Source organism: Lynx rufus, unplaced genomic scaffold, assembly GCF_022079265.1.
Source record: "Lynx rufus isolate CCGP_SWC_20201006 ecotype Redwood Valley unplaced genomic scaffold, mLynRuf1.p SCAF_7, whole genome shotgun sequence".
NCBI classification, from domain to species: Eukaryota; Metazoa; Chordata; class Mammalia; order Carnivora; family Felidae; genus Lynx; species Lynx rufus.
In genome coordinates this window covers 108,507,297-108,522,120 of record NW_025814889.1, presented here as the reverse complement: position 1 = coordinate 108,522,120, position 14,824 = coordinate 108,507,297, and the positions used below count along the sequence as shown (strand labels likewise).

At 32.5% G+C, this 14,824-nt stretch overlaps 1 protein-coding gene across 1 annotated transcript; it reads left to right on the top strand.

Moving 5' to 3' along the window:
- The first annotated feature begins 434 nt into the window (after window positions 1-434).
- MGAT4C (MGAT4 family member C) lies at window positions 435-10,586 on the top strand. Its single transcript, XM_047064857.1, has 3 exons — window positions 435-584; window positions 5,824-5,971; window positions 9,445-10,586. The coding sequence occupies exons 1-3, from the start codon at window positions 438-440 to the stop codon at window positions 10,584-10,586; spliced, it is 1,437 nt and encodes a 478-aa protein (XP_046920813.1). The 5' UTR covers window positions 435-437.
- Window positions 10,587-14,824: the final 4,238 nt, after the last annotated feature.

The following is a 14,824-nucleotide window of genomic DNA, read 5'->3' as shown; positions in this document are numbered from 1 at the left end:
AGTAACGTTCTTCTTTACTTCGCAGTGCATGGGGGATTACACTTCCCCACACACTTGAAGTCAGGATTAGTAATGTAACTAGTAGTTACAACCAGTGCACAGAAAGTGGAAGACCATTGGCTCTCCATATGAAAAATAAAGAAATGAAATTATCATATTACATGATAAAAGACACAAAGATAAATTCTAGGTATATTAAAAATCTATCCATGAAAAACAAACAAGCAAACCACTCCACAATATAAGCTAGTGCGTTGACCTTATGCTAAGATATTAACAATCTGTGAAAGTTGTATGTGTGAAAATGGGAAAATTTCAGTGCAAACATTTGAAGGGTGCCATTTTATTAAGGCCTGGTTTTTGATATCTATGATGAAGAAATATTTACATCCAAATTTCATTGTCAATAATTCTGTGCCTCTTTTCCACAGTATAGAATGCTTAAATTTTATCAAATGAAGCATATTTTTGAAATACTGGATAAAATGAGATGCCTGCGAAAACGTTCCACAGTGTCATTTTTGGGAGTTCTTGTCATTTTCCTTCTCTTTATGAACTTGTACATTGAAGACAGCTATGTTCTGGTAAGTTTTGGAGGTTTTTTATTTTTGTTATTACACATAAAGCTGAAGTCAAACTAGATTTAGTCCAATTGTAACATAACTTCAATCCTAGGCTGGTGGCATAACCTTAGTGTGAGCAAAACTATGACATTTATGTTTTCTATCAAGCTACTTTTTTTATTAATTATATATTACCAACATTATAATTATTTTGATTTATGTCACAATGTTTTCTTTAATTCTGTACATAGTAGTTCAAATATGTATATTGTATAAATAAATTAGCTATCATCACCATGCTGAATTAATAGTATATATAACCATTTTGAGATTTAGTTTAAAAATATAGATTTTTAAAAATTGCTTAAAGATATGAGTCCTTTATCAATTTTCTTATCAAAATTTTCAAAATTCTACATTTTAACTAATGATACTAATTATGCTATTTTGTTATCATATATGACACTTCATTTGATTTTGAATAGGCATAAATGGCCACCATGTTGTACATTTAAATTCACTGAAAAATAACATAGAACTTTCAGAACTAGAAACAATGATGTGAAAAGTATTCAGTAGTTTAAAAAAAGATAAATTAGAATATAGCATATAAATTAACTTTTAATTAAATTCTAGAAATGGACAAAGGACTTACTCTGGTTAATTCTGAGAACTCAATTTGTTCTATTACTTGTTATTGTTATAAGTATCACATCATTTCATGTCTGATGAGAATAACACGGTAATTATTGCTTATTCACTTTCATTCTAAATTGAGCTTAAGTTATCTGGAAAAGTCCTAATCTTTACACTATTATTCCTGTTCACATATTTCAGAAAATCAAAATCTTTGGACATACAGAGGACTAAAAAGTACTTTACATTATGCAAGCATGCTGAAAGTTTCAGTTAATATCTTATCAAGAGAAAGTCTGACAATAACCACAAAAAGCATTTCCCAGTAAAATGTTTTATTAATTGAACATTTTTTTAACTACCCATGATTTGCCATATACTATTCTATGTCTTATAACCTAACCATTTGATCTTAGTTGGTACAGATATTCTTTGGAAGTTTTGTGTAAAACATTTTACTTCCTTTATCATTGTTTGATGATGAAATTCTGCCGGATTCCTAGATTTTGGTTCTGCCTATGCCGTTTACATTCATGTATAGGTCTTGATCTTGTGGACCCTTCATTCTATTATCCACAGACAATTCACAAAGGCTGAAATCACCACAGATTCATAGAATTTGACTAGGGATGATTTAGGTAAACATAGCAAATTGGAGACACTTACTAATGATATGCATTTTGATTTTTCTTTAAACCTGATTATTAGGTTTATAAGACTTAAAGACAATATAGCAAGACCCATGTGATCCAGCTATTTTTTTCCTGGATAAAATTAAAGATCATAAATTAACTAGAAGAGCTTTTGATAAGTGATTTAATTTTGTAATAAAAATTATTTCTTACATTTGTGTCTACTGGTAGCAGTAAATCACATCTTGTAAAGGAAACGCATAGTATTAACAGGATACCTATTGCATTTAATGATTTGCTGCATTTATGAGACACTTTCAAACTCAATTGCAGTGTCTCATTTTAAACAGACAAAAGACCATTGTATGCAGCAAGCATCCTTCTATCTTGTTGATTTAAAAGCTCTTCAAATTCATTATAAAATGTGTAAGAACTAGTAGAGTATAGAGCTGTAAGAAGATCAAATACTAATGCTCTTTTACACATTTCTATCTACACTTCAGTCCCAGCCATCTAATGTAAAAAGGTATGATTTAATGAAGCAGCTCTTACTAAAGAGTACTTTCTTGATGAAATTTTCTCTGGCTATATTAGGCATATATCTAGTCAAATTCACAAATCAGCCCAAGTAGGGAGAAGGGATTGCTCCTTAGTTTTAAAATTGAAATTATTTGAAGGTGTCTGGGTAGCTCAGTCAGCTGAGCATCCAACTCTTTTCTTTAGCTCAGGTCACGATCCCAGGGTCAAGGGATACAGCCCTGAGTCTGGCTCCATGCTAAGCATGCAGCTTGTTTAAGATTCTCTCTCCCTCTGCCCCTCTCCCCTGCTCATGCTCTCCCTCTCTCTCTCTCTCTCTCTCTCTCTCTCTCTCAATTTAAAAAAATATTGTTTTTAAATACTTATATTAAAGTGGAAAGAGTGAATTAAAATGATTGTTAAATATAAGCATAACCTTACTGAAAATTTAATGACAGTATTTTTATTAGTTTAATTTCTCACTATTTACTAGATGATTTTTTACCTAAATTGCATTTGGAGCTAATTTTTATTCCAAAGCTAATATGCATAAAGATTTAAACATTCTTTAAATAATTAATATAAAATTACATTAATATTGTTTTTCTAAAAGTGTTTAATATCCATGGAAAGCCAGCCACCTACTAGTATACACGTAGTTTCTTCTTAACACTTCTCCCTTTGACCCTCTTATCTGTGTTTATTTCAGTTTTCATAAAATCATCTGATTTATTTTTTTTTTATTTTAGAATGCCACAATGTGTACAATTTTCTAAACATAGACAGTAGTAGATCTTTTTTTCCTGCCTCCCTTATTTCAGGGGGACATAATAGTCACAATTCAGAGAAAACAGATAAACAATTGCAAATAAAAGATCTCTGGAGTTACTTAGTACATTGTATTCTGCTGTGTTTTTGCTAGAAAATCCATTTGTATCCTGAAATACTGGGCATATAACAGTTTAATGTATTGCTTACATATTCGGGACATATGTGCCTTTCATTGGGAAAGGAAGCCAAGCTCAGTGTAATAGACAAATGCTATTCCAAGGCAAACTAAGTAGAAGAGACGCTGCATGCCCAATCAACTTAGCCTCTGGGCTGTGAGCATCTTCAAAGTAGCCACCAGGGTATATACTTAGTCTGTAGCTAGTCCATTGAATTGCATTCCTATCCAGAAAATGATTGTCATAAAGCTTTGTCTTATTACTGAGAAATACACCACAGTATAGTAGCTACAGAAAGAAGGTATCCAGGGAGAGCCTAGCTGTTCAGGTAGATGCCTCTGGAAAGCAGCCAACAAGGCTGACTCAGGTGAAAGTTGCATTATTTATTTATGCTGAAAAGTGTAAAGAAGCTTGTTCTTGAGAATTTAATAAAGTGCTTTCATATAAGTTCCATTTCATTTTATATTCTGTTATGTCCTTCAATCAGGATGAATGTACTCTATCTTAACACAGAAAAGGTCTGGATTTTTACACATTCAAGATAGAATTCTTAAAGAAATATTCAATATCCTGCACTGCCTTTAGAATGTAACATCACATAAGAACAGAATGGTAAAATGAATTCAGTGTTGTGATAGCTGTGATTTTTATAGACATTTCTTCTAGACTCTATTGATAATGGGCACTATTTCATTACTATTAATGTAGCTGATGCTGAACTGAGTCCTTAGTTACATTTTGGCAATCCTAAATTTGTGGATTTTAAAACTTTAATAATGTTATATAGGTTTTCAGAAAGAAAAACATAAACATATTTATTCATAATGAAATTGAAATAATCAGGGTTAAGTAAATATTCAATTAGTATATTTATAAGCAATATAGAATTCAAGGTATAACTTCATATATTTTGAAAGCCTGTAACTTATAGATGGCAAATATATTATAAATATTTTAAAGGACTAACTTTTTTTTTGCAATTATCAAGGCAATATAAAATATAAAAATACAGTATTAAAGACCAAGTATAGGTTTATAAACATAATTGAACATACAGAAAGGATATTTAGAATAGATCTTGAATTGGCAACAATCAGATTGAAAGCTCTTCCCAGTCATGGCCTGCTATTCTCAATGTTTATTCTAAGACAATTCCAGTCTGGCCATTGATTTTAAATTTTGAGTCAGTCACTTTCTCCACTCACATTTGACTTGATGTAAACTGGTGAATGTTCCAAATGAGGTAAAAACTATATTAGAATCCTTTCTAATTTTTTATAGCAAGGGTTTAATTAAAGTTTTATTGAGCACAGGCAGATAATATGAGCACCAAATTTGTTTTTAATGCATTCACTTTCTCTATTTTCTTAATGGCTTTCTCAGGCTTGACTTGCCATTCTATATGGAATAGTAGAAATAGATCTATATAACACCACACAGTACAGTAGGAACTTGCCAGAAACAACAAAATTCTTTCTAAATCGGTTATCTTTAAATATATTCTACCCATGGTAGTAAGCCATGTACAAAGGTCAAAAAAGTCGATATTTTGCTAATAATGTATAATCAGTAAAGACTTGATCAAATGGTGACTAGCTAATCAAAATCTACTATTGAACTTACACTGAAGAAGGGAGAAAAGAGGACCAATTAATGGTTAATGAGGTATATTTTAAACTAAATATGAATATGTATTTTTTAAATAAACTTGCCCAGAGATTGAATGACATAAGTCCATTACCAATTACATAATCGGCATCTTAAATATAAAAGGATTAGACTTCACCTGCAACAGAAAATCACACACACACACACACACACACACACACACAATGAGCAAATGTATCGTGAGAAAAACTAATGCAAGGTCTGAAGAGATTTCCTTGACTTGGTACAAAGTTACCTTAATTAAGATACCTTGAAGACATTTGAAAAAAACACCACAATGTCACAAGGACCATGGCTATCTATTCTTAACAGTCTTTGATTATAGTGTCCATATAAGTAACTGACTAAAACTTCTGGATTAATAAATTCTCCAGAAAGAATTACACAGAAATATTGTGTAATATTATTCAACAATGCTTGAAGAAGAAGAAACAGCTTAATATGACTCAAATATGGGAAGGTTAGTAAGAATTAGTTTTACATGAAACTATAAAGTAGATGATTATGAATTTTTAAGACCATTGAATTATTGTGATGAATTTGAATTTTAACATAAAGGCAGTTGTAATTTTCATGTGGAGATTTTTTTTTTGGCCAAGTAAATGCCATTATTAATGTATGCTGTAGAAAAGCAAATGGAAGAGGAATATAAAGAGTGCAATAGAGTAGAAGAGCCTGGAACAGAGACTTTAGGTAAGAATTCAGGTAAGAGATAATGATCTACAGCTTGTGGTACCAGTAGTTGAGATTTATATAATAACCATGTTATATATCAGCCCCATATATTCATTGCCTAAGGAGAAACTTCAATCCATGACCATCTATTATATTTATTTTCTCTTCCTCCTTCTTGGCATTCAGGAAGGAGACAAACAGCTTATAAGGGAAACATCCACACATCAGCTGAATTCAGAACGCTATGTGCATACTTTCAAAGATTTATCGAATTTCTCAGGAGCCATCAATGTCACATATCGCTACTTAGCTGCCACACCTTTACAAAGAAAGCGTAAGTATCCCTACACTTTTAATTTTTTTTAATGTTTATCTATTTTTGAAGGAAAAAGAGACAGAGAGTGAGCGGGGGAGGAGCAGAGAGAGAGGGAGATACAGAATCCGAAGCAGGCTCCAGGCTCTGAGTTGTCAGCGCAGAGCCCAAAGCGGGGCTCGAACCCAACCAGGAGATCATGACCTGAGCTGAAATCGGAGGCTTAACCGACTGAGCCACGTAGGTGCCCATGATCCCTACACTTTTAAATCAAGAATATAGGACATAAAATATTTTTGTTTTAAAATAATGACAACCGGCTTCATTTGTAGAGCAATAAAATTTTATGGGCTTTATTTACTAATATAATATATTCTTTGGGAAACATTTCAATGTTTCTTCACAAATTGCAGTTACTCACTGATCCCATCCATGAATAATAATAAAAAAAGAATCTTTTTAACATGCCTAATTGTAATATAAACTTTCAAACAATTTATTGTAGAACCATGTAGAAAGACTGAGAAAAATAATTTTATTTAAAATTGTAAAGGTGTATTTTAAAAACAACTATTCCCAATATTAATATATTTTGCAACTCTAATGCTTTGGTTTATGACTTGCCACCACTTTTGAAAAAGTGAAAGTCATTGTTTTAGTTTCCCAAGGTGCTATACCAAATTACCACAAGCGAGGTAGTGTAAAACGACAAAAATTTATTCTCTCGTGTTTCTGGAGACCAAATGTTCAAAATCAAGGTGCTGGCAGAGTCACTCTCCCTCTGAAAGTTAAGGGGAGAATCTTGTCTTGCCTCTTTCAGCTTCTGGTCACTCTTGGTGTTCTTTGGCTTGTAGGGACATAACTGTAATCCCAGCCCCCATCTCCACATGAACTTCTCTTGCTCTGTGTCTCTCTGTGTCCTCTCTTCTTCTTCAAGGACACCTGTCATTGAATTTAGAACCCACTGTCAATCTGATATGATTTATCTTAAGATCTCTCACTAATTACATCGGCAAAAACTCAATTTTTAAGTAAGGTCACATTCTGAAGTTGAATAGAAAAACTATTCAACTCACTACAGGCAGTTTGGATCTGAGAAGTAACATACTACACACACTTCATGGATTTCAAGACGCTATAGACTCTACAGAGTATAATGATCTAATTAATGTGCCACCAAGAAAATACACATTATCATTTTAATTGTAAGATGCCATCAATTGTAGGATTCAAACTGCTTTAAAAATGTCTCTGAAAAACATGACTCGTGGAATCAAGGAAACAAGTGATATCATGAATTTCTTAACAGATCTTGTAGAGACCATAGAAATTGAGTTCCCCGTTAAGAAATGTTTGTACACGTGAGTCTGTGATAACCAGGTTGAGAAAATTTGTAACTTAATGCAGGTTTCTTTAGGTCGATCTTCAGTTCATTCCTTCATTTCAAATGTTGATTGCTCCTAAGCTTTCTTCTAATTGCATAAGTTTGCCACTGTTTATTTTTATCTCCATCTGTTACACTACCTTTGTGCAAACATTACTAATTCTCCCTCTCCATCCTCAGTTTACTAATGTGTGTTGGCACATATGCTGCTGCTTTATACAAAGAGGCAATACAAACAGAGGGTACAAGCAGCACATTTGGGATCTTGGCACCCTACGTCTCACGAAGTGTTAACACTTTGCACAGTTAACACATCTCCCTGTGATTTAGTTTCCTCATCTATAAAGTAGGAACAATGATAGGTGCAAAGCTATCCCAAAAGACTATTAGGAATTTTCAAGATAATTGCATAGGGTAAATTTTCAAGATAATTTCAAGGGTACAGTTCATAGACTCCTGCCTTTTATGTGGAAAGTAACCTGATACCATTGACTATTGTAAAAGCTATTAGTAAAGGCTGGTATCTTGAGTTTTTGGTACCAGAGAACATACTCATTTTTCAAAAGAAGTTAGTGTGGTAAATCCAGGTATTTAAACAAAATGTGTCCTTGTCTACCTCTCTGACAGACTAGTGAGAAAGATTTTTCTTGATCAGGGTTCTTTCAGTATTGTATAAGTCACAAGAAACAGGTGTCTGTATTAAAACAGTGACCTCAGGGCACCTGCGTGGCTTGTCAGTTAAGCGTTGGACTCTGATTTTAGCTCAGGTTAGTAGATTGAGTCCCACATCAGGCTTGGCACAGAGCTAGGAGACTGCTTGGGATTTGTTCTCTCCTCTCTCTGTGCCCCTCCCCCACTCATTCTCTCTCTCTCTCTCTCTCTCTCTCTCTCTCTCTCTCTCTCTCTCTCAAAAATAAATAAACTTAAAAAAACAGTGATTTTGGTGAATATAAACATTTTCCTATTTTCCAAAGAGTGGTTATGAAATTTTATTCAGTTCTGAATCATGGTGAGAATCAGAGGTTTAAAAAGTTAAAATATTTCAATAAAAAGACATCCATACTTATTAGAACTAAACTGCCATTTCACAAGCTTTTACTTTATTTTCTACAAATATCCAGTTTCTAATTTTAGATTTTAGATGTCTGAATAAAAATTTCCCCAGACAGGGGCGCCTGGGTGGCACAGTCGGTTAAGCGTCCGACTTCAGCCAGGTCACGATCTCGCGATCCGGGAGTTCGAGCCCCGCGTCAGGCTCTGGGCTGATGGCTCGGAGCCTGGAGCCTGTTTCCGATTCTGTGTCTCCCTCTCTGTCTGCCCCTCCCCCGTTCATGCTCTGTCTCTCTCTGTCCCAAAAATAAATAAACGTTGAAAAAAAAAATTTTTTTTTAAAAAATTTCCCCAGACAAAATTGCTGTAAAACTGTGTTTCAAAATAAGGAAAACGGGGATATTCATGTGTGGGAACAATGTACAACACATTTGAGTAATAATTCAGTTTTTAAAAAGTAGTTATAATTTTGTTGGCATTCTAATTAAAATACTAGGTAAATTTCAAAATAAACTTGTGAAGTCCAATTATTAATTTTTCTGGTGCAAAATACTGACAGTGATCAAAGACAAATGAAAATGTTCCATGTTTTCTATGAAAATTGTAAAGATGTGTAAAAGAATAAGTTAGGCTTAATTTTCTTTTTTATCATTTGAGACTAGTTTGTCATCCTTAAGTGTGAATTCCCTTCTCCTTTTGCATTTTTTAATAGTGTGGATATTATCCAAACATCTATCTTCTTTAGTGGGCATATATGAGAGCATTAAGCTGTAAAACACCTTAAATCATATTTTTATTCCATAAACAAATGTTTACAGCAACAACGCTCATATGTCATTGTGCTTAAGAGACATTTTTTTTCATAGAAAAATCAATTATGTATTAAGTACTATAGGCTTTATATGTTTAGCATAATACTTTAATCACAAAATACGCTATACATATCATTTACTAGATTTACCTAATACAGTAGCAGGCCTAAGGGGAAAAGAGTTTTGTCTCTGATATTCAAAACCTATTTCACATTTAATTTGTCTTCCTTCTGAATTCTTTTGTTCAGGGTTTCTTACCATTGGACTGTCGTCAGTGAAACGAAAAAAAGGAAACTATTTACTTGAGACAATCAAGTCAATTTTTGAGCAGTCCAGCTACGAAGAGCTGAAGGAAATTTCAGTGGTGGTTCATCTAGCAGACTTTAATTCATCCTGGCGTGAGGTCATAGTCCAGGATATTACACAGAAATTTGCCCACCATATTATTGCAGGAAGATTAGTAGTTATACATGCTCCAGAGGAGTATTACCCAATCCTGGATGGCCTTAAAAGAAATTACAATGATCCAGAAGACAGAGTCAGATTTCGTTCCAAGCAAAATGTAGATTATGCTTTTCTGCTTAATTTTTGTGCCAATACTTCAGACTATTATGTAATGCTTGAAGATGATGTTCGATGTTCAAAAAATTTCTTAACTGCCATCAAGAAAGTCATTACATCCCTTGAAGGAACCTACTGGGTAACTCTTGAGTTCTCTAAGCTTGGCTACATTGGAAAACTTTATCATTCTCATGATCTCCCACGTTTGGCACACTTTTTATTAATGTTTTATCAAGAAATGCCTTGTGATTGGCTACTGACTCATTTTCGGGGTCTTTTAGCTCAGAAAAATGTGATCCGTTTTAAACCATCTCTCTTTCAGCACATGGGTTATTATTCATCATATAAAGGGACTGAGAATAAGCTGAAGGATGATGATTTTGAAGAAGAGTCATTTGACATCCCCGATAACCCTCCTGCAAATCTGTATACCAACATGAATGTTTTTGAAAATTATGAAGCAAGCAAGGCTTATAGTAGTGTCGATGAGTACTTTTGGGGAAAACCACCTTCAGCAGGAGACGTCTTTGTGATTATATTTGAAAATCCAATTTTAATTAAAAAAATTAAAGTGAGTACTGGAACAGAAGATCGGCAAAATGACATTTTGCATCATGGAGCCCTAGATGTTGGGGAAAACGTTATAGATTTCAAACAAAGTAGACAATGTGTTACTTACTTAAGACTAGGGGAATTCAAAAATGGAAACTTTGAAATGTCAGAGGTGAATCAAAAAATTCCATTTGATATTCATTGTATAAGGATATATGTTACCAAGACACAAAAGGAATGGCTGATTATTAGGAGTATTAGCATTTGGACTTTTTAGCCAATTAAACCAAGATGTCCAGTTCCTAAAACAGGCTTTCCTGTTTCCTTTTTTGCTACCTTCCTCTTTTGCTACTTTTGTCCTTTGGAGGGAAGGCAATGGATGAGACATTTTAAAAGAAAAGCCTAAGCATTTTTGCAGTTTTGATTTGCATATTGTCAACATAATTTTACTCTAATACACACTTGAGTTTATTTTAACTTCTGAAGTTGAGTATCAGTCCGTTGTGAATTTCATTTATATTTTTAATGTTATCGTGTTTGTTCCAAAATTTCAACTAAATGTCAAAAAGGTGACATGAAGGATTCAAAATGAAAAAATTTAGTTTGCTGGATGGTGAGTCTTAAAAAATAGTGGCCAACTGTATGCACTTCCTCAAGAATTGATAATTCATTATGTCATCAGATAGCTCTTATTAAGCATCTGTGTGAATATGCAGTTGGTTAGAATGATAATTTTTTTCTTGTAAACATAGATTTTCATAGACTTCCAGGCATCTACAATGAATACCTCCTCATAGAAGTGATGTCTTTACAGCAAAATTTTATGTGTAGGTGAGGTTATGGAAAGAAAAAAATGGCTTAAAAATATTTCTCCCATGATTATTTATATAAAAAGGGGCATTGTTCATTGTATAAAAACAATTGAGCACCTATTATTAATAAATTTTCTGTGGGAAGCAGTCTTTTCTAGTTTCCCTTTTGCAAAAAAGAGTAGTTATGCTCGATATTTTCAAGTTATATTGGGTACCTACATTTAATAGAAGAAATTAGAGAAGGCCTATAGTTAGTTCATTCTTACATTTTCAGTGTATGCAGAAAATTTTTGAAATTGATTTTATATGTTTTGTATTAAAATTCATACAATTGAAATCGTTGTAATCTATCATATACTTTTTTTAGAGTTTAAATGGGCATCTTATAAAAGAGAAAAGTAGGAAACAAAGAAATCAGTTAACTTTTCTGTATTCACAGCTAGTTCATACTAAAGCCAAAGCGAGAGATCGGATGTTCTGATATCCACAGTGCTCTTTCCCTTATGTGGAGATTGCTCCTCACATAAATTATGCTTTCTGTTCGCCTCTACATGAGTCTGAGATAATAAGTCATGCTATCTTGAAACAGCTAGTATAATTCTTTCATAAGTCTCATTTTCATTCTGTGGAATAAACCTAAAAGTGCCCGAAAGGATGCTCTTGTATATGCACCCAAATGGAGAACAAACTTTGCTAACTATTACTATAAGGGACTGGACAGTTGTGCTAAAACCATGTGTCCTATCAAAGCATTTCAGGCCACCTTAGTGCATCGTAAAGACATTGGTTGTTCAGAATACCCTGAGCTTGTCGGATCCTCTCTATTTTTTGACAAACAGCAAAGATGAAGGTGCTTACTGTGAATATATGAAAAGTACTTCAGGTAAATTTATGGAGAGACTCAAATATATATGTTTTTATAGATTAGAAAGCATTTTATTCAATCTATCCAAATTGATTAAATTAGAAACTCATAAAAAATTGGGAATTTTTTTCTTTTATTGATACAATAGCTACTGTGTATTTTTTGCATCCAGTTGCTATAGTATAATAAAGAGAAAATGTGAATCTATAAATATTAATATTTCCTTGCACAACTGAGTCTTAAAGTCAAACAAAAAAATGAACACTGCCACTAAACTATAATCTTTGCCTTGATTTGGAGGATAGTTGCCAGACACTTAAAGATATTCTGTTTTATTGGCTTTTATCATCCTTGTTCATTAACTGGCTAGTTGTATAATATTCTACATATATCTCAGAAATTACAGATTATCACTTTCTCCACTTTTAATGATAAAAGGTACACAACAAAGACATGTAATATCAAAGCTTAGGCAGACTCCTTGAAGTGATTGTAAACTTCATGGAGTCTGCCTAGGTTCTGAGAGTGTTTCCAAAGACCAGCCATTGATATCAACTTCTGGAAAATGCTTCAAGAAATATTGCTGTGGGCGAAATTGAACATTTGCTAGAAAATTATAAATGCAAATGTGATTTAAAGTGGTTACATTTTATCTTAAGCTTGATCTTTTCATTATAGAACCCAGGTTTTAATAAGCTAGTCAATCACCTAAGGATGTGTCTATGTTTTTTTATAGATTAAGTGGAGGTCAACCTTTTTAAGGAAAGACTTGGACAAAGATTCTCTATTAGGGACACTGGGACAAATAACCTTTCTTTTTCAAAAGATAATCTGACCAAGCATTCTTCACTTGATTCAATGTTGCATTTCCTATATTTAAAAGTTCTGAATAAGGCTCCTATAATCTTGTCTCCGAGACATAGAGCAAAAAGACACTTATTAGGTTTAATCATATTCAATCTGTTATTAGGCATAATGTTCCATCAATGTCTCTCTTGGCAGTTTTTTTAAATATGTATATATATGGACATATACATATATATATACATATATACACACACATACATACATATATATATATATATACACATATATATATATATATATATATATATATAAAATTTTCTTTGTTACAAATATCTATTGAAAAAACACTGGAATGTAACATGACAGTTGAGGTATTTATTTGCTATGTAAATAAGATGCTGACAGGGTTCAAGCACAAAATATGTACCTTAAATAATGTCTCAGTTTGTTTATTGTGAACTGACTAAAAAGTTTATTTACATTTAAGATTCTTCTCCTTAAGGGAGCCTTTTCAGCATTTATGAACATCAAAGAAAAGCATTTGTAAAAGCACAATAAAAATATGGAAATTACACATTTTTGGAAAATACACATTATAGCAGCAATAACATGTCTAGGTAAAAATACATAGAAAGTGTTAATAGAAGCACTTTTGAAGTATCACTAAAAACCTATCAGCTTTTATAACATAGATATTTTCCAGATATAAAAATATAATTTAGAAACCAAGTATCATTTAAAACTACTTTTCTCATACAGCTACACTTATTAGACTAGAACATTACATTTCTTACTGAACTATTGTTTCTGGGACTTTTTATAAAGCTATCATAGGAAGACTATAATGTACAATAATGGCATACAAACAAAACAAATATTTACAAATTATAAGAAAGGGAAAGCACTTGGTCTTCTAAATGTCCATATGGCACAATATTTGCCAGTTTGTCAACATGTTCTTTAGAATGTGGTGCCCTGGATTAATATGGAAAACACTACTCTCAGTGTCCTCTAACATATGATAAGAGCGTGATTCTCTTCCTTTGCCTTTTCAGTATTTCCATAATAAGAGTTTAAGATTACATTCATTTTTATCACCATACTATCGACTAATAGAGCTCACCTTCAAACTTCATGACATTTATTACTGGAAAAACATGATTTGCCATTTTGTATATGTTCAATCAATTCTTTGAATGTTTCTTTTAAATTTTAATGTTAATTTCAAGAAAATTTCAGTGTTTCTTCTGATCCATGGTCCCATACTTTTCTGCTCTTGACTCCATCATTCAGGGTTTTAACATAGCTCCCCAGCTTTATGTTACCACAAATTTGATATGTGTGCCTTTTTTTCCTCTCAGGAGATACAATGGAAGGGTCACATAGACCTGAGTTTGAAATCCAGTTTTGCAATTACTGATTTCCTCCAGATATGAGGAAAGTTATTTAACCCTTTTGAATCTTAGTACCTACATCTATAAAATTGAAATAATTTTACCTTGTAGGCTGTTAGAACTGAAAATGAGATAACAAACTAATCAATCAAGAAACATGTTTCCTCTCTTTTTAGCCATATTGTATATGTAAGAAAAGATATGGCCCTTCAAAACACAACCAGAGGCCATCGTCCTGATCAATATCATAAATTCCATTATCTTCTTGAAATCTGATTCTGACCACCTTTTTATATTTATATGGTCCAAAAAATGTCATGTACAATCATGTAAATGCCTTCTTAAAATCAAGATAGTCCTGTCATTTTATTATATTACTCTAGAAATCTCATCCAAAATTTGTATCTTTTGTTCTTAATATTCTCATTGTATTAATGATCATTAATATTTAAGAAATCTAGACATTTATTTTGAAAATTTAAGTAAAAAAGGCTTTTTGTAATTTCTAAAATTTTACTCGAGGTGAAGTTAGCAGAATCTTTTTTTTTTTTAATATCAAGTTTCTGTTCTTTGGTATTTTTTCCATTACTGGTAAAAGTTTTAAGTGCACTGGCTTATAAATTATCCGGGCTATGAT